Genomic DNA, 26,471 nt, shown 5'->3' on the forward strand with positions numbered 1-26,471 from the left:
GGGGTGGAATAATCACACTGGGCTTCAAGGGCACAACAGGGGAACACTGTCCTTAATCCTGCATGCTGCCTTATATCTGCCAGCCTCAGTAGCAGACACAGTCAGTTGTCAGGCGACACAGAGAGAGAGAACCATGCAGAACTGCAAATATACATGACAGGTGACGGGCTGTCAATCACTGTGATTTATTGTGATAACTAAGGTCGGCTCAGAACATGCAGGAAAGTGTGAAGGGCCTATTATTCTTTAGTTTAGGCTTTTAGGAAATCTTATTCAAATAAAAGTTGATGCAGAATGCATACATTTCACAGCCATAGATAAAGACACAAACAGGATTTACACAGAAATTGACATGGTTCTATTTTCTGTCTTTGCATATTGTTTGTCATTGCAATCCCAGGCTATTCTGTGTCTCAGCCCTCTGCCTCTGTGTTATTAAATCAGTCTGCAGGAGACAGTCCCAGGACAACAACACTCTACCTCTTTGTTATTAAATCAGTCTGCAGGAGACAGCCCCAGGACAACAACACTCTACCTCTTTGTTATTAAATCAGTCTGCAGGAGACAGCCCCAGGACAACAACACTCTGCCTCTTTGTTATTAAATCAGTCTGCAGGAGACAGTCCCAGGACAACAACACTCTGCCTCTGTGTTATTAAATCAGTCTGCAGGAGACAGTCCCAGGACAACAACACTCTGCCTCTGTGTTATTAAATCAGTCTGCAGGAGACAGCCCCAGGACAACAACACTCTGCCTCTTTGTTATTAAATCAGTCTGCAGGAGACAGTCCCAGGACAACAACACTCTGCCTCTGTGTTATTAAATCAGTCTGCAGGAGACAGCCCCAGGACAACAACACTCTACCTCTTTGTTATTAAATCAGTCTGCAGGAGACAGTCCCAGGACAACAACACTCTACCTCTTTGTTATTAAATCAGTCTGCAGGAGACAGTCCCAGGACAACAACACTCTACCTCTTTGTTATTAAATCAGTCTGCAGGAGACAGTCAGAGGACAACAACACTCTACCTCTTTGTTATTAAATCAGTCTGCAGGAGACAGTCCCAGGACAACAACACTCTGCCTCTGTGTTATTAAATCAGTCTGCAGGAGACAGTCCCAGGACAACAACACTCTACCTCTTTGTTATTAAATCAGTCTGCAGGAGACAGTCCCAGGACAACAACACTCTGCCTCTTTGTTATTAAATCAGTCTGCAGGAGAGAGTCCCAGGACAACAACACTCTGCCTCTGTGTTATTAAATCAGTCTGCAGGAGACAGTCCCAGGACAACAACACTCTACCTCTGTGTTATTAAATCAGTCTGCAGGAGACAGCCCCAGGACAACAACACTCTGCCTCTTTGTTATTAAATCAGTCTGCAGGAGACAGTCCCAGGACAACAACACTCTGCCTCTGTGTTATTAAATCAGTCTGCAGGAGACAGTCCCAGGACAACAACACTCTACCTCTTTGTTATTAAATCAGTCTGCAGGAGACAGTCCCAGGACAACAACACTCTACCTCTTTGTTATTAAATCAGTCTGCAGGAGACAGCCCCAGGACAACAACACTCTGCCTCTTTGTTATTAAATCAGTCTGCAGGAGAGAGTCCCAGGACAACAACACTCTGCCTCTGTGTTATTAAATCAGTCTGCAGGAGACAGTCCCAGGACAACAACACTCTACCTCTGTGTTATTAAATCAGTCTGCAGGAGACAGCCCCAGGACAACAACACTCTGCCTCTTTGTTATTAAATCAGTCTGCAGGAGACAGTCCCAGGACAACAACACTCTGCCTCTGTGTTATTAAATCAGTCTGCAGGAGACAGTCCCGGGACAACAACACTCTACCTCTTTGTTATTAAATCAGTCTGCAGGAGACAGTCCCAGGACAACAACACTCTACCTCTTTGTTATTAAATCAGTCTGCAGGAGACAGCCCCAGGACAACAACACTCTGCCTCTTTGTTATTAAATCAGTCTGCAGGAGACAGTCCCAGGACAACAACACTCTGCCTCTGTGTTATTAAATCAGTCTGCAGGAGACAGCCCCAGGACAACAACACTCTACCTCTTTGTTATTAAATCAGTCTGCAGGAGACAGTCCCAGGACAACAACACTCTACCTCTTTGTTATTAAATCAGTCTGCAGGAGACAGTCAGAGGACAACAACACTCTACCTCTTTGTTATTAAATCAGTCTGCAGGAGACAGTCCCAGGACAACAACACTCTGCCTCTTTGTTATTAAATCAGTCTGCAGGAGAGAGTCCCAGGACAGCAACACTCTGCCTCTGTGTTATTAAATCAGTCTGCAGGAGACAGCCCCAGGACAACAACACTCTACCTCTTTGTTATTAAATCAGTCTGCAGGAGACAGTCCCAGGACAACAACACTCTACCTCTTTGTTATTAAATCAGTCTGCAGGAGACAGTCCCAGGACAACAACACTCTACCTCTTTGTTATTAAATCAGTCTGCAGGAGACAGTCCCAGGACAACAACACTCTGCCTCTTTGTTATTAAATCAGTCTGCAGGAGAGAGTCCCAGGACAACAACACTCTGCCTCTGTGTTATTAAATCAGTCTGCAGGAGACAGTCCCAGGACAACAACACTCTACCTCTTTGTTATTAAATCAGTCTGCAGGAGACAGTCCCAGGACAACAACACTCTGCCTCTGTGTTATTAAATCAGTCTGCAGGAGACAGTCAGAGGACAACAACACTCTGCCTCTTTGTTATTAAATCAGTCTGCAGGAGACAGTCCCAGGACAACAACACTCTACCTCTGTGTTATTAAATCAGTCTGCAGGAGACAGTCCCAGGACAACAACACTCTACCTCTTTGTTATTAAATCAGTCTGCAGGAGACAGCCCCAGGACAACAACACTCTGCCTCTGTGTTATTAAATCAGTCTGCAGGAGAGAGTCCCAGGACAACAACACTCTGCCTCTGTGTTATTAAATCAGTCTGCAGGAGACAGCCCCAGGACAACAACACTCTGCCTCTGTGTTATTAAATCAGTCTGCAGGAGACAGTCCCAGGACAACAACACTCTGCCTCTGTGTTAATAAATCAGTCTGCAGGAGACAGTCAGAGGACAACAACACTCTTCCTCTGTGTTAATACATCAGCCTGCAGGAGACAGCCCCAGGACAACAACACTCTGCCTCTGTGTTAATAAATCAGTCTGCAGGAGACAGTCCCAGGACAACAACACTCTGCCAGAAGCCTATAAAGAGGTTATGTCTTTCTGAATTGGATTATCCAAAGACCTCTCCCTTTCTCTGTCCCCCTCTTTCTCCGTAGGCGTGGCGGATGTCAGTGGGTCTTATGAAGGACACCCACCAGGTGGGGTGACAAAACACATTGTCCTGCTGTCTGTCTGTCTGGCTGAGCCGGCCAGGCTGTTCTCCAGTCGGTCAGTGGCCTAGCCTGATCTGTGGGTGGCCATCCCAGTCCCATTCACACATACAGCCTTTCATAATGAAACCTCATAATAACTAGTGGAACTACAGCAATACATCAATTCATATTGGCTTCTTCAGCCCCCTCTGTGTGACACAATGGAGGTTTCTGTGGAGCAGTCTTGTGTAGAAAAACTACAGAGGCCATGGCATGGTTTATTTTGAAGTCTAAAGTTATCCGTTTTTTTTACAGAGATAACCCCTCGCTCTGGAAAAGGATCCTTCCTCTGTTACCACATGAATGGCAGTACTATACTAGTGTTCAGCCAGAGAAGGAAATGATTGGTTCTGTCTTTGCCCCCTATATTAGCATGAATGGATAGGATGTTAATGGAAATACATCACTGGGAAAACTCCTAATGTTTAAGTGCTGTTATTATGATATTTTTTATATCTGTGGCCATTCAGGGGGTGAACGGACAAGACAAAGATTGTAAGTGCCTTTGAACGGGGTATGGTGGTAGGTGCCAGGCGCACCAGTTTGAGGGTCAAGAACTGCAATGCTACTGGGTTTTTCACACTCAACAGTTTCCCGTGTATATCAAGAGTGGTCCACCACCCAAAGGACATCCAGCCAACTTGACACAACTGTGGGAAGCATTGGAGTCAGCATGGGCCAGCATCCATGTGGAACGCTTTCAACACCTTGTAGAGTCCATGCCCCAACGAATTGAGGCTGTTCTGAGGGCAAAAGGGGGTGCAACTCAATATTAGGAAGGTGTTCCTAATGTTTTGTATGCTCAGCTAATGTGTACAGCTTTGAACGGTACAGTGTGCCTGGTGTCTGTTTAGGGATCAAATCAGCCATATTGCTTTGCACAGTGTTGTCTGTTTAGTGGTGACTTACTGCTATGTGCTGCACCGCCTACAGAGGTGGTGTAGTCTGCCCTCTGTTAGTGAAAATGACATCTGACCTCCCCAATGGCCACTACCTACTGCTAAGTACAGCCTCCACCTCCACTCTCAATCTCTCTCTCTCTCCTTCTCTCTGTGTTTTCCCTCTCGAACTCGCGCTCTCTCCCTCTCTCACCTCCACTTTCTGTAAGTAAGTAGCCTTATTTATTCTGCAGCGGCTGCAGTGTTGTTTGCATGGTAGTGATACGTTGTAGCCAAGCTGCGCCAGCAAAGTAGCTCTGTCAACACTTTCACTGAGGCAAGGTGTTCCAGGTCCATACATACAGCTCAATGGCAGGATTGGGAGGTGGCGTAATAATGTTGTGAATGTGTTAAATCAAGATAGAAGCCCTGAGATGCTAACCACTTACCCCTACTTCCCTGCCAACCTCTTAAGTGTAGTACCCTTGATGTTTAGGTGGTGAAGGTGAAGACAGAGTAGGAGTGGGAGTTTTGCTTGCTTTGTGATTTACAGCACTACCATAGCTGCAACTAGCCAGTCAGGGGAGGTAGCAGATTAGTGGGCCTGTGCTGCAGGAGTTTATAACAACATCATGAAACCACAAAGTGGCTGTCTCGGTGTGTTCACCATGAACATGACCAGCTCATTTTTCCAGTGTAGAAGTTCAATGATTTCCTGATCCTCTCTAGCTCAGGGAACTTCAGGTGTTTTCATTGTTTATGAAATTATTTTCACAATCAGACCATTTGTGGATAGCAAGGGTAGCCTAGTGGGGCGGCAGGGTAGCCTAGTGGTTAGAGCGTTGGACTAGTAACCAGAAGGTTGCAAGTTCAAATCCCTGAGCTGACAACTGAACAGGCAGTTAACCCACTGTTCCTAGGCCGTCATTGAAAATAAGAATTTGTTCTTAACTGACTTGGCTAGTTAAATAAAGGTGAAATAAAAATAAATGTCTACAGCTCTATTTCACAGACCCTCAGGCAAAATAATAGTTATTTGCTTTTACAGGTGGGAACTATTCAATTCTCAAGTTTATTTTGTTGCCCATGGGCATTTTTTTATCTTATAAACCCTGGTCATCAGCATTGAGTCCTGAGGTTGGGCCCTGGGGACAATAATAACCTCTTTATATATAGTATTCTGGCCTTAACATCTCCAGAGCGTCCCAGGAGCCCTGAATAAATCCAGTGTTTTATTGTCTGTGTGAGAAGAACTTAAATTCCACCCACTGGTCCTTAGCAGAGACAATTTATGGTCTGTTGATGCTGCCGCCAGCCTGTCAACAGGGTTCTAAAACACAGTGCTGTTAAGCCTGTATGAACACTCCACTCCCAGGAACACACCAGGGAGCCATGGACAAAGAGGGAGAAGGGGGAGAGAGAGAATGGGGGAGAGAGGGGATAGAGAGATGGAGAGGGAGGGATTGTTAGGGAGAGGGGGGATTGAGTGAGGGGAGGAGGGGAGAGGGGGATTGAGAGAGATGGAGAGGGAGGGATTGTTAGGGAGAGGGATTGAGAGAGAGAGAGTGAGGGGAGGAGGGGAGAGGGGGGATTGAGAGAGAGAGAGAGAGTGAGGGGAGGAGGGGAGAGGGGGATTGAGAGAGAGAGAGTGAGGGGAGGAGGGGAGAGGGGGATTGAGAGAGTGAGGGGAGGAGGGGAGAGGGAGATTGAGAGAGAGAGAGAGAGAGTGAGGGGAGGAGGGGAGAGGGGGATTGAGAGAGAGTGAGGGGAGGATGGGGAGAGGGGGATTGCGAGAGAGAGAGTGAGGGGAGGAAGGGAGAGGGGGGATTGAGAGAGAGAGAGTGAGGGGAGGAGGGGAGAGGGGGATTGAGAGAGAGAGTGAGGGGAGGAGGGGAGAGGGGGATTGAGAGAGAGAGAGTGAGGGGAGAGGGGGAAGTAATCACAAAGTGTACGTATTCATCACTGGTGCAGAATGTTTTTGCTTTTAACGGGCTCTCCTCTCTGGCAAACCCCAAATATTAAAAGCATTTATATTTCTCTCTCTATCCCTCTCTCACTCACTCTCTCTCTCTATCCCCCTCTCTTTTACACATTCTTTCCCTCTCTCCCTCTTTCTCCCTCCTTCCATCTTTCTCCTTTTTCCCCCTTCAGCCTTTATTTGGGCAGGCAGTTTGTCTTAACCTGCCTCACACCCTCCCAGCTGCCGAAATGCTTACAAACTTTCCCTATTTTTTCAGTGAGGTTGTACCGTCTGCTCTGCCTTCTCCTCTCTCTCTCTGTCTCTCTCTCTCTCCCACACACCTCTTTCTCTCTCTCTCACACCTCTCTCTCTCTCTCTGTCTCTCTCTGTCTCACACCTTTCTCTCTCTCTGTCTCTGTCTCCTGCTACTATGTGTGCACTGTAGTTTAGTATCAGTGAGGTGACCATCACACCCCCCCCCCCCCCCCCCCTTCCCCCATAGGACAGTAGAAGAGGGATAGAGGAAGGACAGCGCAGCAGACAGGAGGACAACTCAGTAGGCAGAAGGCTCCTTCTGGCAGGCAGCCATCTTTCTGCTTCTGGACGTTTCAGCCCTCCCCAGCCCTCTAGCACGGTGCTATGAGGCTAATTGGATCCTGAGCTGCGATTAGCGTGTAACGCTACGCTAAACCGGGGGATTTATCTGGCCAAAGGTTTATGATGAACCATGGCCGGCACGTCAGAGCAGCCCAGCGCAGGCTGGAGGGAAGCCCCAGGTACAGAGCCTCTCTTCTGGGATGAGGAAGCCTTAAAGCTGGCCTGTCCCCTGGGGGGGGGGGGGGTACATTCAGGAATCTGCCCGCCATTTGCATTTCAGACGTCCCCAATATGCCTATTGGCTATGACAGCTTACATTTCTAATCAGAATATTTACACAACCTGTCTGTCTGTCTCTGTCTTGTTTACAATTATGAGGTCATGATTTGCAGTTAAACGGAAAGTGATAACTGCTGTCTTTATGACGTTCTATTAAAAGGCCTAGTAAAGGACAGCAGGTTTACAGCTCTCACAATCCCTTTTAAAATGTCCATTAAGCCCCCTGGCGAACTCTGGAGATTTATCACAAGCTGTCTGTCGACAGCCAAGCCACATTGTTTTATCGTTTGGTTTATCCAGTCGCTCTGTTTAAAATTGAACAGCCCGTGTTTTGTTTTGAGGCTTCGCTGTTTTGATATAGTGTGCTATGTCACCAGTAAAAGAGGCCGGTGAATTAAATATCTTGGGTTGGTGTCAGAACCATACAGAAGCCTTCTCTCTTTCATGTAACCTTTATATCTCCCTTAGTCTTCTCACAGTCATTGAAACACACACACACACACACACATACACATCATTGGGCGGCAGCTAGTGGTTAGAGCGTTAGACTAGTAACCGAAAGGTTGCAAGATCGAATCCCTGAGCTGACAATGTAAAATGCTGTCGTTCTGCCCCTGAACAAGGCGCTGTTCCTAGGCCGTCATTGAAAATAAGAATTTGTTCTAGTTAAATAAAGTTTTTTTTTTTTTTTTCTCCCCAATTTCATGGTATCCAATCTTGTCTCATCGCTACAACTTCCGTACGGGCTCGGGAGAGACGAAGGTTGAAAGTCATAACCCAAACAAGCCTGCTTCTTAAAACAGTGCACATCCAACCCGGAAACCAGCCGCACCAATGTGTCAGAGGAAACAACCTTGCACTGCGTGCACTGCGCTGGTGCGAGATGAGACAAGGACATCCATACCGGCCAACCCGGGTGACGCTGGGCCAATTGTGCCGGTCGCGGCCGGTTACGACAGAGCCTGGGCGCGAACCCAGAGTCTCTGATGGCACAGCTGGCGCTGCACCCTTAACCACTGCGCCACCCGGGAGGCCAAATAAAGTTTTTTTTTTTAATTGGTTGATCTAATTTGACTTATTGCACATGTGACTGAGATGGTTATTCCAGTTTAGATGATTGAGGTAGTCTCAGTATTTAATCTGCCCTATGCTGGCAGTCATTGTGAATGCAGTGATAAAACATTTCACTTGTTGGCTATCCTAACCCTGGCTGGATTCCAATAGGAATAAGACATCACTTTGCAAACCAGCATAATGTGACTTGCAGGCCTGATGTGGCCTGAAAAGCAGGAGCAAAACAACTTCTCAAGCCACATAATGTGACTCTGTAAAGGGATCTACCTAGCACCAAAAAGGGTTCCCTTATGGGGACAAACTGAAGAACCATACATGGTTCTACTTTTCTGAGTGTACCTGCTCCCACTTCATCCCTTACAGAGCCTACATCAGAGCCTTGTCTGTAGCTGGCTGGCTGATCTCCTGTACTTTTACAATGCCCTGTGAGCTTTGGCTGGCCAACAGTTGATGCAGCTGGAGAAAGGTCAGATGGGATCGGAGCTAAACCCTCACTGTAAATCCTACAAAAAAAGGTGCGATCTAGAACCTAAAATGGTTGTTCGGATAACCCCATAGGAGAACTCTTCGAAGAACACTTTTTGATTCCAGTTAGAACCTTTTTGCTTCCATGAAGGACCTTTTCCACTGAGGAGTGGAAAGAGGGTTCTCCTATGGGGACAGCCAAATAACCATTTTAGATTCTGGACAGCACCCTTTTTTTTGTACGATTTACAGTGTAGACTAGTGGGTTTAGCTTACTGTCCACACTGTGTGTGTGTGTTTGTGTATGTGCATGCTTGTATGTGCGTGCATGTGAGAGAGAAAGAGACAGAGAGAGATCGGGATTACCCCCAATCTCTTAATCTAAAGAATTCCTATGAGGCCCATTGTTACAGTAAGCTGGCATGAGTAAGGTGAGCAGACGGGACGGTTGGCATGCCCTGCCCTGCGGTGATGTTTGTACTGCAGGGTGGCTCTCCTTTTCTCTCTGGTAAACCCGTCCTCCACTGCCCCTCTCACTCACTGCGCTCGTCAAAAAACGTCAAGTCAGCATTCTTTTCAAGCTGACGCATTTTCGTAGTCTTAAGAGCTTACATGGATGGCTGGCTTTCATCGCTGTGTGTGTGTGTGTGTGTGTGTGTGTGTGTGTGTGTGTGTGTGTGTGTGTGATTTCTTCACTGTAATTAATGGGTCCAGAGTAAACTCTTTCAGCTGAAGGCATTTTAGCTTTGAGGTGTGCGCCCTGAGGGTGGGTGTGTGTCCTCGGGCCTGACTTCTGGCTTACTGTAACGGAGGGTAATTGGACCTCAAATCTGCACCATGCTCTTAGATATTATCCTCCTCTAAGAAAGAGATCTGCTTTACAATGAATTATTATGCACATCCACCTGGCTTCTTACGTGTGAGTGTTTAGTCTGTCTGTAAGCAGCATTATGTGTCTGACTAAACAGAATGCACACTAACAGTGCTTGGTGAGGCAGCTAAACGTAATCAACATGTTATGCTTGCCAGGTCTTCACCCTCTCACTTACCACTCATTTAAAGCTATGGTGTAGCAGAAGCGTTCCCATATCTCTGATGTCACCACAACAACAACACCACAACAACATGGATCCCTTCCCATAGCCTCTCTCTCCCTCTAGCTCTGAGTCAGGCCATCTCTGATGCAGGTTGATACAATATGTCAGCTCAGCACTAACTCCTAAAACACCTTCCCCACTGCAGGACTTGGCTCGGGCTTGGCTGTGTGTTCTGTAACAACACAAAGTGATGCTTAGACCTCCTAGCTGAAACACCAGAGGCCCCACTCAAATAAACCAAGGGGGCTGGTGCCAAGAATATAATTCTCTTTCTTTCTCTCTGCTAGCTAAGGGGGCTGTAAAGAGGTAGTACAGGCAGGAAATAAGGAGCATATATGGGTTCAAATAGTATCTGAGATCTTTCAAATACTTCAAGCATTTGCTTTAGCCTGCCTGGAACTTGTTGGTACTTTTCTATTGGTTCTACAGCAACAGACCAGCTCTATCAAGTGTTTGAAATTATATCAAATACTATTGAACCCAGGTCTGCGAGGGAGGCAGTCAGGAGTTGGTACAGGGCAGTAAGGACTGATGTGTTTATTACAATAAGTTCTCTCTTTCTCTCTATTTCCCTCTCTTTTCTCTTTCGCTCTCTTTTGCTCTCTCTGCACTTTTAGTCTCTCTCTCTCCAGCTCTCTCTTTCCCTCCCCATCTTTCTCTCACTCCCTCTCACTCCCTGTCTCCCACGGCCTAACTTTATTTAGATGTTTAGATTTAATTACCCCTCATTAAGCTCCTGTTTTACTGGGAACTTGCATATTTCATCGATGTTTGGTTGCTGCACGGCTGTGTGTGTGTGTGTGTGGGGGGGGGGCACTGAATTGTTTACCTCTAGTCAGACGCTCCTTAGTTTAGGAATCACAGGGGTACGGGCTGTGTGCCTGTAGGGAGAGTGAGTTTATTTGTACATGGTTTAGTGGGACAGCCTCACAGGGCTGGTGGGTGTTCTTTGCTTGTGTTTACTGCTTTGACTGACTGCTCTCTCTTTCACCATCTCCCTCTCCCTATCCCTCCCCCTCTCCTCCATCTCTCTTGCCCCCTGTAGGCTATGCCTGGAGGCCCGGGACCCATACTGTGGCTGGGACAGGAAACAGAGGCGATGCACCACCCTGGAGGATAGCTCTAACATGAGCCAGTGGAGTCAGAACATCACTGTGTGTCCGGTAAGTGCCAACAGGGACCCCCAATTCCCCCTACCCCACTCGTTTTGTTATTTCCCTAGGTGTCAATATTGTCACTGGTAAGCCCCTGGGGCTGCCTGCGTCACTGCTGGCTGTCTGACAACCTAGAATACCTCCACTCTGCCTGGTCTCTCCTGTGGACTCTGGTCATATACAGTACAGTAGTAGTCTGACAGTTTAACATTGTAACATTTTGTTTTGCCTTGGGGACTCAGTTTGTCCAGGTTGCCCTTGGAAAATATTTTTAGCCTCAGGTGTCTTTCCTGATTAAATAAAGGTAAAATAACAGTTTTCCTGTGTCAAGGTTATTGTCACATGATTAATGATATCCAGTAAATTCCCTGACACTCTTATCTCTCTCTCTCTGCCCTGTGTGGATTTTCAGCTGAGGAACCAGATCACCATTGGCGGCTTTGGACCCTGGGCAGCGTGGCAACAATGCAGCAACGACGATGGCGAAGGCACCAGCACCTGTCTGTGTCGCTCCAGGCAGTGTGACAACCCTCCAGCTCGCTGTGGTGGGAGGAACTGTGAGGGGCCCACCATCGAAGTCTCCAACTGTTCCAGGTATGTAAAAGAAATAGGGATTTATATAGATCCTGATTGGAGGATTGCGTATTTCCTGCTTCTTCCTTCCTTCCAAGCAGGATTTCTGGAAAACCTGGTAATTTGGGGAAAGTTACAGGAATTTTGCCACCCTAACCACCAACCACCATCTAATTTAGGGTGTGAAATAACAACCCATTCCCTATATAGTGTACTACTCATGAACTCTGGTCAAAAGTAGTGCAGTACATAAGGGATACGGTGCTGTTTCAGACGCAGCCTCATATGTCTGTCTGTCTGGAAGTGGCTATTGAAAATTGAGAAATGCTTTCAGAGGAACAGAGCACTTAAGCAGATTGAAGAATGTGTTTCTGGTGTCACATTTAGCTCCTGAGCAAGTGGTTTTGCTTCCCTCTCAGAATCCCAAATTAGGGCCATATTCATAAGTGTGTTGAGTGCTTAAAGAGATTGTACGGAATCTTAAGCACTTACAAATTTGTTCTTCTATAATGCATATTTTAGGGAAAATATCTTTGGTACAAAACATTCTGTAATCTTTTTTCGTTTACCTGGAATATTGGAACCGTTTTTTACCTGAAACTTTTTATTTTAGATTCTACAAATAAACGTTTTACTCTGTACTCATCAAGCCATCGTTTCCTTTTGGACTCATTGGACTTATTGGATGTACTTATTGGATGTCTCAATCTTGAAACTGGTTTCCCCACGGCGCTACAGCATTCTTTGAACCTCCTATAACATCACATTTCTGTTGCCGTAGAAACGGAGGCTGGACCCCCTGGTCGTCATGGGGACAGTGCAGCACCACCTGTGGAACGGGGTTTGAGATGCGCCAGCGCTCCTGCAACAACCCGTCGCCCCGTCACGGTGGTCGCGTGTGTGTGGGCCCCGTCAGGGACGAAAGGTAAGAGGAGAGGGGGAGATGGCAGATCTATTTGTGAACAAATGTTGGTTATGTAATGGTTATGTCATTTTTTTGCTGGATAATGAACGTGTTCGCTTGACTCAAAAGAGCAAAACTCTCAAACATGTATAGGTGATTTACTAAGAAAGGATAATTATAATTAATTGATGAGACGTGTTTTGCACTTTTCAGTAACAGTATTGGCCCTCAGTATCTTTTTGGGCATGATGGTCTTAGGTAAATATCAGCCTTCTTACACATGCCAGTGCCTCTCACCGTGTAAGGCAGAAGACACATTTACATTTCTTCCAAAATAGATATCAGTTTCTACCCTCCCGTTCCGTCTCCTCTCCTCCCCTCTCTAGGTTCTGTAACGAGGGTGTGTCATGTCCCCAGCCTATCTTCTGGTCCCCGTGGGGTTCTTGGACTAAGTGCAGTGCTGAGTGTGGAGGTGGGGTCCACTCCAGGGTCAGGAGCTGTGAGAATGGGAACAGCTGCCCAGGCTGCGCACTGGTAAGATATGGATGGACGGACAGACGGATGCATGCACACACACACACACACACACACACACACACATACACACACCTCTTGGCTCACAGAGCTGCTCTGGACCTGTATGTGAGCCTGAGAGGCGCCCCTTAGCCCTTCCAGTCCTCAAAGTGCACTTTTTGTTGATGGTAGAATTTAACCAAAAAGGTTTGTAAAATTATTTTTTACAAATTGGTTGTTGTTGTTGTTCTGAACCTACCGCATGCCGTTGTTAAATTCTCATCTATGTTTCAGAACCAAAAAGTTGTGTCTTGATTGTTGACCAAGGACCATTAATCAGCACAAAGGACTGTGTGCATATCCAGATTAGTGACCAGAAAGAATTTCCTCCAGTTTTTCCTGGAATAAACAGATAGGTCTACATTTATCATCCATATAAAATACAGTTTATCTACTACTGACTCATCTTTACCAGAACTATAATAGGCTACCTGGCAATTTTATTGGTACTTTTCTTATTTCAGATAGGCCTAATTTAGGTGGTACTGGCAATGTGTCTAAAGATAAGCAGCTGTAACATCGCACTGACTTCAGTATTATGGAATTACGATGTAACATATTCTGGTGAATTTATGAAGATATTTGTGAGGAAGCACAGGTCTACTCGGCAGCCAACAAGCTTCTGCAGGCAGGCTGCCCTCCAAAGTGATGGAGCGGTACGGACACAACATGCTTTCCATCAGATCCTGCAACATTCACTACAAGTAGGTGTTGGATTTTGCTCTGGTTGACCTGGCCTCCACAAACACCCGACCTCAACCCAATTGAGATGGTTTAGGATGAGTTGAACCGCAGAGTGAAGGAAAAGCAGCCAACAAGCGCTCAGCAAATGTGGGAACTCCTTCAAGACTGTTGGAAAAGCCTTCCAGGTGAAGCTGATAGAGAGAATGCCAAGAGTGTGCAAAGCTGTCAAGGCAAAGGGTGGCTACTTTGAAGAATCTCAAATATAAATATATTTTGATTTGTTTAACACTTTTTTGGTTACTACATGATTTCATATTCTACATTTACAATGTAGAAAATAGTAAAAACTTTCTTAAAATGTATTGGAAACTATGGCCCTGCTCTGGACTCCGGAGAAGTGAGATAATATATCGCTAGTTGATATTGGCTGCTAACATGAATGACTTTCAGCACCAAATGCAGGTGTAAAAGGCAGTTTATTTCTGTAGCCTATCTTGCGTTTTGAAAATAAATCACAGTTTATGGCTGGCTACATTTGCGCAAACGATTGTGCGCACACTTCCATGTGCATGTGTGGGGGTCGCAAGTTTTGTACCACTCTTTTTTGGGAGTCGCAGGTCAAAAATTAAAATTAAAACACTGGGATACATGTTACTGGCAACAAATCTAGTTGGGTTGGATATAGTAATAGTAGGCTACAGTATTTCTTACAATCTTCTATTTTGGCTGGAATTGTGTTGGTCATTGTTAATAAATGCAGCATTTATTCTCCCCCCAAAAAATGTTTTGCCTGCGCTGAACATATTGGACTAGTAAAGTCCCAGTGCACTATTTTTGTGAAGAAATGTAGACTAAATGTATTTGAGTGTTTACCAGCATTTGTAACTTGAGTCTGATAATTATATGTACAAAACAGTTCATTTTATACTTGTGGAATATAAAAATACTTGATATCCAATTACGATCTTGTCTCATCACTGCAACTCCACAACGGGCTTGGGGAAAAGCAAAGGTTGTGTCATGTGTCCTACAAAACATGACACTCTTCTTAACACCTGCTCGCTTAACCCAGAAGCCAGCCACACCAATGTGTCAGAGGAAACACAGTTCAACTGAGGACCGAAGTCAGCCTGCAGGTTCCTGGCCCACCACAAGGAGTTGCTAGAGCGCAATGAGCCAAATAAACCCCTCCCAGCCAAACCCTCCCCTAACACAGACAACACTGGGCCAATTTTACACCGTCCTATGGGATCGAACTCCAGGCTGTAGTGACACCGCAGCACAGTGCCTTAGACTGCTGCGCCACTCTGGAGGCCCGCAGCTTATTTCTATGTGAGAACTGAAATGGTCTATTCATTCCTTTTCCATAGACACTCTTATCCAGAGGAATGTACAGTAGTGAGTGCATACATTTTCAGACTTTTTCATGCTGGTCCCCTATGGGAATTTAACCCATAACCCTAGCATTGCAAGCACCATGCACCATCTACTAACTGAGCCACATCATCACATTATATCCTCACAAACCACCTGATGCCTCAATGTACTCAATTACTGTATTATACATTGTTTTTCTTCATGGTGATGGACAATCTACAGGTACAAACCTAGATGACCACATTAAGTGGTTTGTAAGGATGTAGATTAATACTGCACAAAACATTTTTTTTATGTTATTTGATAAAGGAAAATACACTGCTCAAAAAAATAAAGGGAACACTTAAACAACACAATGAAACTCCAAGTCAATCACACTTCTGTGAAATCAAACTGTCCACTTAGGAAGCAAAACTGATTGACAATAAATTTCACATGCTGTTGTGCAAATGGAATAGACAACAGGTGGAAATTATAGGCAATTAGCAAGACACCCCCAATAAAGGAGTGGTTCTGCAGGTGGTGACCACAGACCACTTATCAGTTCCTATGCTTCCTGGCTGATGTTTTGGTCACTTTTGAATGCTGGCGGTGCTTTCACTCTAGTGGTAGCATGAGACGGAGTCTACAACCCACACAAGTGGCTCAGGTAGTGCAGCTCATCCAGGATGGGACATCAATGCGAGATGTGGCAAGAAGGTTTGCTGTGTCTGTCAGCGTAGTGTCCAGAGCATGGAGGTGCTACCAGGAGACAGGCCAGTACATCAGGAGACGTGGAGGAGGCCGTAGGAGGGCAACAACCCAGCAGCAGGACCGCTACCTCCGCCTTTGTGCAAGGAGGAGCGGGAGGAGCACTGCCAGAGCCCTGCAAAATGACCTCCAGCAGTCCACAAATGTGCATATGTCTGCTCAAACGGTCAGAAACAGACTCCATGAGGGTGGTATGAGGGCCCGACGTCCACAGGTGGGGGTTGTGCTTACAGCCCAACACCGTGCAGGACGTTTGGCATTTGCCAGAGAACACCAAGTTTGGCAAATTCGCCACTGGCGCACTGTGCTCTTCACAGATGAAAGCAGGTTCACACTGAGCACATGTGACAGACGTGACAGAGTCTGGAGACGCCGTGGAGAACGTTCTGCTGCCTGCAACATCCTCCAGCATGACTGGTTTGGCGGTGGGTCAGTCATGGTCCTCAGACCCCTTGTGAGATCATATGCTGGTGCGGTTGGCCCTGGGTTCCTCCTAATGCAAGACAATGCTAGACCTCATGTGGCTGGAGTGTGTCAGCAGTTCCTGCAAGAGGAAGGCATTGATGCTATGGACTGGCCCGCCCGTTCCCCAGACCTGAATCCAATTGAGCACACCTGGGACATCACAGACTGTCCAGGAGTTGGCGGATGCTTTAGTCCAGGTCTGGGAGGAGATCCCTCAGGAGACCATCTGCCACCTCATCAGGAGCATGCCCAGGCGTTGTAGGGAGGTCATACAGGCACGTGGAGGCCACACACACTACTGAGCCTCATTTTGACTTGTTTTAAGGACATTACATCAAAGTTGGATCAGCCTGTAGTGTGGTTTTCCACTTCAATTTTGAGTGTGACTCCAAATCCAGACCTCCATGGGTTGATAAATTTGATTTCCATTGATAATTTTTGTGTGATTTTGTTGTCAGCACATTCAACTATGTAAAGAAAAAAGTATTTAATATGATTATTTCATTCATTCAGATCTAGGATGTGTTATTTTAGTGTTCCCTTTATTTTTTGAGCAGTATATATAAATCTGGCACAACCAAATCATCATAAAGCAAAAATAAAAATATATCACCTATTGGAAAGACACTACAAAAAAATCTATGTAAACATCCATGCTATTTGGCTCTGAACTGACAGTACATTCAGATCTAGGATGTGTTATTTTAGTGTTCCTTTTATTTTTTTGAGCAGTGTATTTAATTGGATGTGGATGTTTTGTGTCTTTTCCCATAACTTTGCACCTTTTAATGTAAATGTTTGAGGACAGGTTTTTGTTCTTTCTGGGTTCCATTACAATGACAATGGCAGAGAAAGGGACACGGCAACAACTCTTACAATTCCAACTATTGAATCCTGCAAGATACTGTTCTTAATTAAACAACTACCTTTTTTTGCCAAAGATGAGATGCAGAATTGTCCCCCCCCCTCAGCACCCATATAGCTATGCTTTTATAATAAAGACCTCTCTTTCTCTCTCTCTTTCTTCTCTCTCCCCCTCAACCCTCCCCCTACAGGAGTACAAGGCGTGTAACCTGGAGGCATGTCCAGAGGTAAAGAGGAACACCCCCTGGACCCCGTGGATGCCCATCAACATGACCCAGGGCGGGGCACGCCAGGAGCAGAGGATGCGCTACATGTGCCGCGCCCAGCTGGCAGACCCCCACGAGCTGCAGATCGGACGACGCAAGGTAGAGACCCGCTTCTGCCCCAACGACGGCACGGTTGCCTGCGAGACCGACAGTGAGTATCCGATGTGGAATCGCTAGTTAGTTGTGATGTGCTAGAGCATGTTGAAGGAATCCTCCTGTTAGTGTCTGTTAGTGTTTGAGTGTCTAATAGTGTCCGTTAGTGTGTTACTGTCCGTTATTGTGTTAGTGTCCGTTAGCGTCAGTGTCTGTGTTAGCGTATTAGTGTCTGTTAGTATGTTAGGGTTTGTGTCCTCATGTCAAAGTGAAGAAATTCAATGAAGCACGGGTAAAGGGCAGGAGTGATTGTGACTCCCTTAATAACAGAGTCACAATCACTCCCTCCCTTTAACCACGCTTCAATGAATTTCTTCACTTTGACATGAGGAGCACCGGTCGAAGCGGGGCTCGTCTCTTTTGAACGTGAGCCATTTGACCCTCGGTTGAGCCGCATGGAGAGGCAGACTCTTTTGAACGTGAGCCATTTGACCCTCGGTTGATCCACATGGAGGGGCAGACTCTTTTGAACATGAGCCATTTGACCCTCGGTTGATCCGCATGGAGGGGCAGACTCTTTTGAACATGAGCCATTTGACCCTCGGTTGATCCGCATGGAGGGGCAGACTCTTTTGAACGTCAGCCATTTGACCCTCGGTTGATCCGCATGGAGGGGCAGACTCTTTTGAACATGAGCCATTTGACCCTCGGTTGATCCGCATGGAGGGGCAGACTCTTTTGAACGTCAGCCATTTGACCCTCGGTTGATCCACATGGAGGGGCAGACTTTTGAACGTCAGCCATTTGACCCTCGGTTGATCCACATGGAGGGGCAGACTCTTTTGAACGTCAGCCATTTGACCCTCGGTTGATCCACATGGAGGGGCAGACTCTTTTGAACATGAGCCATTTGACCCTCGGTTGATCCACATGGAGGGGCAGACTCTTTTGAACGTCAGCCATTTGACCCTCGGTTGATCCACATGGAGGGGCAGACTCTTTTGAACGTCAGCCATTTGACCCTTGGTTGATCCACATGGAGGGGCAGACTCTTTTGAACGTCAGCCATTTGACCCTCGGTTGATCCGCATGGAGGGGCAGACTCTTTTGAACGTCAGCCATTTGACCCTCGGTTGATCCACATGGAGGGGCAGACTCTTTTGAACGTCAGCCATTTGACCCTCGGTTGATCCGCATGGAGGGGCAGACTCTTTTGAACGTCAGCCATTTGACCCTCGGTTGATCCGCATGGAGGGGCAGACTCTTTTCCGGCTACGGGCCGTTAATTCGCCTACAAGCCGTCTTGTGCAGTGCACTACTTACCTGGAAACAAATTGTCTAATAGTATGTTAGTGTGTTAGTGTCTAATAGTATGTTAGTGTGTTAGTGTCTAATAGTATGTTAGTGTGTTAGTGTCTAATAGTATGTTAGTGTGTTAGTGTCTAATAGTATGTTAGTGTGTTAGTGTCTAATAGTATGTTAGTGTGTTAGTGTCTAATAGTGTGTTAGTGTCTAATAGTATGTTAGTGTCTAATAGTATGTTAGTATGTTAGTGTGTTAGTGTCTAATAGTATGTTAGTGTCTAATAGTATGTTAGTGTCTAATAGTATGTTAGTGTCTAATAGTATGTTAGTGTGTTAGTGTCTAATAGTATGTTAGCGTCTAATAGTATGTTAGTGTCTAATAGTATGTTAGTGGCTAATAGTATGTTAGTGTATGTTAGTGTATGTTAGTGTGTTAGTGTCTAATAGTATGTTAGTGTCTAATAGTATGTTAGTGTCTAATAGTATGTTAGTGTCTAATAGTATGTTAGTGTCTAATAGAATGTTAGTGTCTAATAGTATGTTAGTGTCTAATAGTATGTTAGTGTCTAATAGTATGTTAGTGTCTAATAGTATGTTAGTGTGTTAGTGTCTAATAGTATGTTAGTGTGTTAGTGTCTAATAGTATGTTAGTGTCTAATAGTATGTTAGTATGTTAGTGTCTAATAGTATGTTAGTGTGTTAGTGTCTAATAGTATGTTAGTGTCTAATAGTATGTTAGTGTCTAATAGTATGTTAGTGTCTAATAGTATGTTAGTGTCTAATAGTATGTTAGTATGTTAGTGTCTAATAGTATGTTAGTGTGTTAGTGTCTAATAGTATGTTAGTGTCTAATAGTATGTTAGTGTCTAATAGTATGTTAGTGTGTTAGTGTCTAATAGTATGTTAGTGTCTAATAGTATGTTAGTGTCTAATAGTATGTTAGTGTCTAATAGTATGTTAGTGTCTATTAGTATGTTAGTGTCTAATAGTATGTTAGTGTCTATTAGTATGTTAGTGTGTTAGTGTCTAATAGTATGTTAGTGTCTAATAGTATGTTAGTGCCTAATAGTATGTTAGTCTATTAGTATGTTAGTATGTTAGTGTCTAATAGTATGTTAGTGTCTAATAGTATGTTAGTGCCTAATAGTATGTTAGTGTGTTAGTGTCTAATAGTATGTTAGTGTCTAATAGTATGTTAGTGCCTAATAGTATGTTAGTGTCTATTGGTATGTTAGTGTGTTAGTGTCTAATAGTATGTTAGTGTCTAATAGTATGTTAGTGTCTAATAGTGTGTTAGTGTCTAATAGTATGTTAGTGCCTAATAGTATGTTAGTGTCTATTAGTATGTTAGTGTGTTAGTGTCTAATAGTATGTTAGTGCCTAATAGTATGTTAGTGTCTATTGGTATGTTAGTGTGTTAGTGTCTAATAGTATGTTAGTGTCTAATAGTATGTTAGTGCCTAATAGTATGTTAGTGTCTATTAGTATGTTAGTGTGTTAGTGTCTAATAGTATGTTAGTGTCTAATAGTATGTTAGTGCCTAATAGTATGTTAGTGTCTATTGATATGTTAGTATGTTAGTGTCTAATAGTATGTTAGTGTGTTAGTGTCTAATAGTATGTTAGTGTCTATTAGTATGTTAGTGTCTAATAGTATGTTAGTGTCTAATAGTATGTTAGTGTCTAATAGTATGTTAGTGTCTAATAGTATGTTCGTGTCTAATAGTATGTTAGTGTCTAATAGTATGTTAGTGTCTATTAGTATGTTAGTGTCTGTTAGTATGTTAGTGTCTGTTAGTGTGTTAGTGTCTAATAGTATGTTAGTGTCTAATAGTATGTTAGTGTCTAATTTTATGTTAGTGTCTAATAGTATGTTAGTGTCTGTTAGTATATTAGTGTCTAATAGTATGTTAGTGTGTTAGTGTCTAATAGTATGTTAGTGTCTATTAGTATGTTAGTGTCTAATAGTATGTTAGTGTCTATTAGTATGTTAGTGTGTTAGTGTCTAATAGTATGTTAGTGTCTAATAGTATGTTAGTGCCTAATAGTATGTTAGTGTCTATTAGTATGTTAGTATGTTAGTGTCTAATAGTATGTTAGTGTCTAATAGTATGTTAGTGCCTAATAGTATGTTAGTGTCTATTAGTATGTTAGTGTGTTAGTGTCTAATAGTATGTTAGTGTCTAATAGTATGTTAGTGCCTAATAGTATGTTAGTGTCTATTGGTATGTTAGTATGTTAGTGTCTAATAGTATGTTAGTGTGTTAGTGTCTAATAGTATGTTAGTGTCTATTAGTATGTTAGTGTCTAATAGTATGTTAGTGTGTTAGTGTCTGTTAGTGTGTTAGTGTCTAATAGTATGTTAGTGTCTAATAGTATGTTAGTGTCTAATAGTATGTTAGTGTCTAATAGTATGTTCGTGTCTAATAGTATGTTAGTGTCTAATAGTATGTTAGTGTCTAATAGTATGTTAGTGTGTTAGTGTCTAATAGTATGTTAGTGTGTTAGTGTCTAATAGTATGTTAGTGTCTATTAGTATGTTAGTGTCTAATAGTATGTTAGTGTCTAATAGTATGTTAGTGTCTAATAGTATGTTAGTGTCTGTTAGTATGTTAGTGTCTGTTAGTATGTTAGTGTCTAATAGTATGTTAGTGTGTTAGTGTCTATTAGTATGTTAGTGTGTTAGTGTCTAATAGTATGTTAGTGTCTATTAGTATGTTAGTGTCTATTAGTATGTTAGTGTCTATTAGTATGTTAGTGTCTAATAGTATGTTAGTGTGTTAGTGTCTATTAGTATGTTAGTGTGTTAGTGTCTAATAGTATGTTAGTGTCTAATAGTCTGTTAGTGTCTAATAGTATGTTAGTGTCTAATAGTATGTTAGTGTCTGTTAGTATGTTAGTGTCTGTTAGTGTGTTAGTGTCTAATAGTATGTTAGTGTCTAATAGTATGTTAGTGTCTAATTTTATGTTAGTGTCTAATAGTATGTTAGTGTCTGTTAGTATGTTAGTGTCTAATAGTATGTTAGTGTGTTAGTGTCTAATAGTATGTTAGTGTCTATTAGTATGTTAGTGTCTAATAGTATGTTAGTGTCTATTAGTATGTTAGTGTGTTAGTGTCTAATAGTATGTTAGTGTCTAATAGTATGTTAGTGTCTATTAGTATGTTAGTGTCTAATAGTATGTTAGTGTCTAATAGTATGTTAGTGTCTAATAGTATGTTAGTGTCTAATGGTATGTTAGTGTCTGTTAGTGTGTTAGTGTCTAATAGTATGTTAGTGTCTGTTAGTATGTTAGTGTCTAATAGTATGTTAGTGTGTTAGTGTCTATTAGTATGTTAGTGTGTTAGTGTCTAATAGTATGTTAGTGTCTATTAGTATGTTAGTGTCTAATCGTATGTTAGTGTCTAATAGTATGTTAGTGTCTAATAGTATGTTAGTGTCTGTTAGTATGTTAGTGTCTGTTAGTATGTTAGTGTCTAATAGTATGTTAGTGTCTATTAGTATGTTAGTGTCTATTAGTATGTTAGTGTCTAATAGTATGTTAGTGTGTTAGTGTCTAATAGTATGTTAGTGTCTAATAGTATGTTAGTGTCTAATAGTATGTTAGTGTCTATTAGTATGTTAGTGTCTAATAGTATGTTAGTGTCTATTAGTATGTTAGTGTCTAATAGTATGTTAGTGTCTATTAGTATATTCGTGTGTTAGTGTCTAATGGTATGTTAGTGTCTGTTAGTGTGTTAGTGTCTAATAGTATGTTAGTGTCTGTTAGTATGTTAGTGTCTAATAGTATGTTAGTGTGTTAGTGTCTATTAGTATGTTAGTGTGTTAGTGTCTAATAGTATGTTAGTGTCTATTAGTATGTTAGTGTCTAATAGTATGTTAGTGTCTGTTAGTGTGTTAGTGTCTAATAGTATGTTAGTGTCTAATAGTATGTTAGTGTGTTAGTGTCTAATAGTATGTTAGCGTGTTAGTGTCTAATAGTATGTTAGTGTCTATTAGTATGTTAGTGACTAATAGTATGTTAGTGTCTATTAGTATGTTAGTGTCTATTAGTATGTTAGTGTCTAATAGTATGTTAGTGTGTTAGTGTCTAATAGTATGTTAGTGTCTAATAGTATGTTAGTGTCTAATAGTATGTTAGTGTCTATTAGTATGTTAGTGTCTAATAGTATGTTAGTGTCTATTAGTATGTTAGTGTCTAATAGTATGTTAGTGTCTATTAGTATATTAGTGTGTTAGTGTCTAATGGTATGTTAGTGTCTGTTAGTGTGTTAGTGTCTAATAGTATGTTAGTGTCTGTTAGTATGTTAGTGTCTAATAGTATGTTAGTGTGTTAGTGTCTATTAGTATGTTAGTGTGTTAGTGTCTAATAGTATGTTAGTGTCTATTAGTATGTTAGTGTCTAATAGTATGTTAGTGTCTGTTAGTGTGTTAGTGTCTAATAGTATGTTAGTGTCTAATAGTATGTTAGTGTCTAATAGTATGTTAGTGTGTTAGTGTCTAATAGTATGTTAGCGTGTTAGTGTCTAATAGTATGTTAGTGTCTATTAGTATGTTAGTGACTAATAGTATGTTAGTGTCTAATAGTATGTTAGTGTCTAATAGTATGTTAGTGTCTGTTAGTATGTTAGTGTCTGTTAGTGTGTTAGTGTCTAATAGTATGTTAGTGTCTAATAGTATGTTAGTGTCTAATAGTATGTTAGTGTCTGTTAGTATGTTAGTGTCTAATAGTATGTTAGTGTGTTAGTGTCTATTAGTATGTTAGTGTGTTTATGTCTAATAGTATGTTAGTGTCTATTAGTATGTTAGTGTCTAATAGTATGTTAGTGTCTAATAGTATGTTAGTGTCTAATAGTCTGTTAGCGTCTGTTAGTATGTTAGTGTCTGTTAGTATGTTAGTGTCTAATAGTATGTTAGTGTCTAATAGTATGTTAGTGTCTAATAGTATGTTAGTGTCTAATAGTATGTTAGTGTCTAATAGTATGTTAGTGTCTGTTAGTATGTTAGTGTCTGTTAGTATGTTAGTGTCTGTTAGTATGTTAGTGTCTAATAGTATGTTAGTGTGTTAGTGTCTAATAGTATGTTAGTGTCTAATAGTATGTTAGTGTCTAATAGTATGTTAGTATGTTAGTGTCTAATAGTATGTTAGTGTCTATTAGTATGTTAGTGTGTTAGTGTCTAATAGTATGTTAGTGTGTTAGTGTCTAATAGTATGTTAGTATGTTAGTGTCTAATAGTATGTTAGTGTGTTAGTGTCTAATAGTATGTTAGTGTGTTAGTGTCTAATAGTATGTTAGTATGTTAGTGTCTAATAGTATGTTAGTGTCTAATAGTATGTTAGTGTGTTAGTGTCTAATAGTATGTTAGTGTCTATTAGTATGTTAGTATGGTAGTGTCTAATAGTAAGTTAGTGTGTTAGTGTCTAATAGTATGTTAGTGTGTTAGTGTCTAATAGTATGTTAGTGTCTATTAGTATGTTAGTGTCTATTAGTATGTTAGTGTCTAATAGTATGTTAGTGTGTTAGTGTCTATTAGTATGTTAGTGTGTTAGTGTCTAATAGTATGTTAGTGTCTAATAGTATGTTAGTGTCTAATAGTATGTTAGTGTCTATTAGTATGTTAGTGTCTAATAGTATGTTAGTGTCTATTAGTATGTTAGTGTCTAATAGTATGTTAGTGTCTATTAGTTTATTAGTGTGTTAGTGTCTAATGGTATGTTAGTGTCTGTTAATGTGTTAGTGTCTAATAGTATGTTAGTGTCTGTTAGTATGTTAGTGTCTAATAGTATGTTAGTGTGTTAGTGTCTATTAGTATGTTAGTGTGTTAGTGTCTAATAGTATGTTAGTGTCTATTAGTATGTTAGTGTCTAATAGTATGTTAGTGTCTGTTAGTGTGTTAGTGTCTAATAGTATGTTAGTGTCTAATAGTATGTTAGTGTCTAATAGTATGTTAGTGTGTTAGTGTCTAATAGTATGTTAGTGTGTTAGTGTCTAATAGTATGTTAGTGTCTATTAGTATGTTAGTGACTAATAGTATGTTAGTGTTTAATAGTATGTTAGTGTCTAATAGTATGTTAGTGTGTTAGTGTCTAATAGTATGTTAGTGTGTTAGTGTCTAATAGTATGTTAGTGTCTAATAGTATGTTAGTGTCTAATAGTATGTTAGTGTGTTAGTGTCTAATAGTATGTTAGTGTGTTAGTGTCTAATAGTATGTTAGTGTCTAATAGTATGTTAGTGTCTAATAGTATGTTAGTGTGTAATAGTATGTTAGTGTGTTAGTGTCTAATAGTGTGTTAGTGTCTAATAGTATGTTAGTGTCTAATAGTATGTTAGTGTCTAATAGTATGTTAGTGTCTAATAGTATGTTATTGTCTAATAGTATGTTAGTGTCTAATAGTATGTTATTGTCTAATAGTATGTTAGTGTCTAATAGTATGTTCGTGTCTAATAGTATGTTAGTGTCTAATAGTATGTTAGTGTGTTAGTGTCTAATAGTATGTTAGTGTGTTAGTGTCTAATAGTATGTTAGTGTGTTAGTGTCTAATAGTATGTTAGTGTGTTAGTGTCTAATAGTATGTTAGTGTGTTAGTGTCTAATAGTATGTTAGTGTCTAATAGTATGTTAGTATGTTAGTGTCTAATAGTATGTTAGTGTCTATTAGTATGTTAGTGTCTAATAGTATGTTAGTGTCTAATAGTATGTTAGTGTGTTAGTGTCTAATAGTATGTTAGTGTGTTAGTGTCTAATAGTATGTTAGTATGTTAGTGTCTAATAGTATGTTAGTATGTTAGTGTCTAATAGTATGTTAGTGTGTTAGTGTCTAATAGTATGTTAGTGTCTAATAGTATGTTAGTGTCTAATAGTATGTTAGTGTCTAATAGTATGTTAGTGTCTATTAGTATGTTAGTGTCTAATAGTATGTTAGTGTGTTAGTGTCTAATAGTATGTTAGTGTGTTAGTGTCTAATAGTATGTTAGTATGTTAGTGTCTAATAGTATGTTAGTGTGTTAGTGTCTAATAGTATGTTAGTGTGTTAGTGTCTAATAGTATGTTAGTGTCTAATAGTATGTTAGTGTCTAATAGTATGTTAGTATGTTAGTGTCTAATAGTATGTTAGTGTCTAATAGTATGTTAGTGTGTTAGTGTCTAATAGTATGTTAGTGTCTATTAGTATGTTAGTATGGTAGTGTCTAATAGTAAGTTAGTGTGTTAGTGTCTAATAGTATGTTAGTGTGTTAGTGTCTAATAGTATGTTAGTGTCTATTAGTATGTTAGTGTCTATTAGTATGTTAGTGTCTAATAGTATGTTAGTGTGTTAGTGTCTATTAGTATGTTAGTGTGTTAGTGTCTAATAGTATGTTAGTGTCTAATAGTATGTTAGTGTCTAATAGTATGTTAGTGTCTATTAGTATGTTAGTGTCTAATAGTATGTTAGTGTCTATTAGTATGTTAGTGTCTAATAGTATGTTAGTGTCTATTAGTATATTAGTGTGTTAGTGTCTAATGGTATGTTAGTGTCTGTTAGTATGTTAGTGTCTAATAGTATGTTAGTGTGTTAGTGTCTATTAGTATGTTAGTGTGTTAGTGTCTAATAGTATGTTAGTGTCTATTAGTATGTTAGTGTCTAATAGTATGTTAGTGTCTGTTAGTGTGTTAGTGTCTAATAGTATGTTAGTGTCTAATAGTATGTTAGTGTCTAATAGTAT

The 26,471-nt window shown here is 41.5% G+C and overlaps 1 protein-coding gene across 7 annotated transcripts in view; it reads left to right on the top strand.

The window, feature by feature from the left end:
* Window positions 1-26,471, top strand: part of LOC110520272 (semaphorin-5B) — a 186,799-nt gene that overhangs the window by 134,133 nt on the left and 26,195 nt on the right. For all 7 annotated transcript variants that reach the window (XM_090229997.1, XM_021597457.3, XM_090229998.1 and 4 more), the window contains 5 exons: window positions 10,806-10,923; window positions 11,327-11,508; window positions 12,269-12,412; window positions 12,778-12,925; window positions 17,296-17,521. In XM_090229997.1, coding sequence (XP_090086123.1) covers window positions 10,806-10,923; window positions 11,327-11,508; window positions 12,269-12,412; window positions 12,778-12,925; window positions 17,296-17,521 — 818 coding nt within the window. The remainder of the gene's footprint in view (window positions 1-10,805; window positions 10,924-11,326; window positions 11,509-12,268; window positions 12,413-12,777; window positions 12,926-17,295; window positions 17,522-26,471) is intronic.

Source organism: Oncorhynchus mykiss, chromosome 3 (assembly GCF_057628025.1).
Source record: "Oncorhynchus mykiss isolate SJ-2025 chromosome 3, ASM5762802v1, whole genome shotgun sequence".
Classification (NCBI taxonomy): domain Eukaryota; kingdom Metazoa; phylum Chordata; class Actinopteri; order Salmoniformes; family Salmonidae; genus Oncorhynchus; species Oncorhynchus mykiss.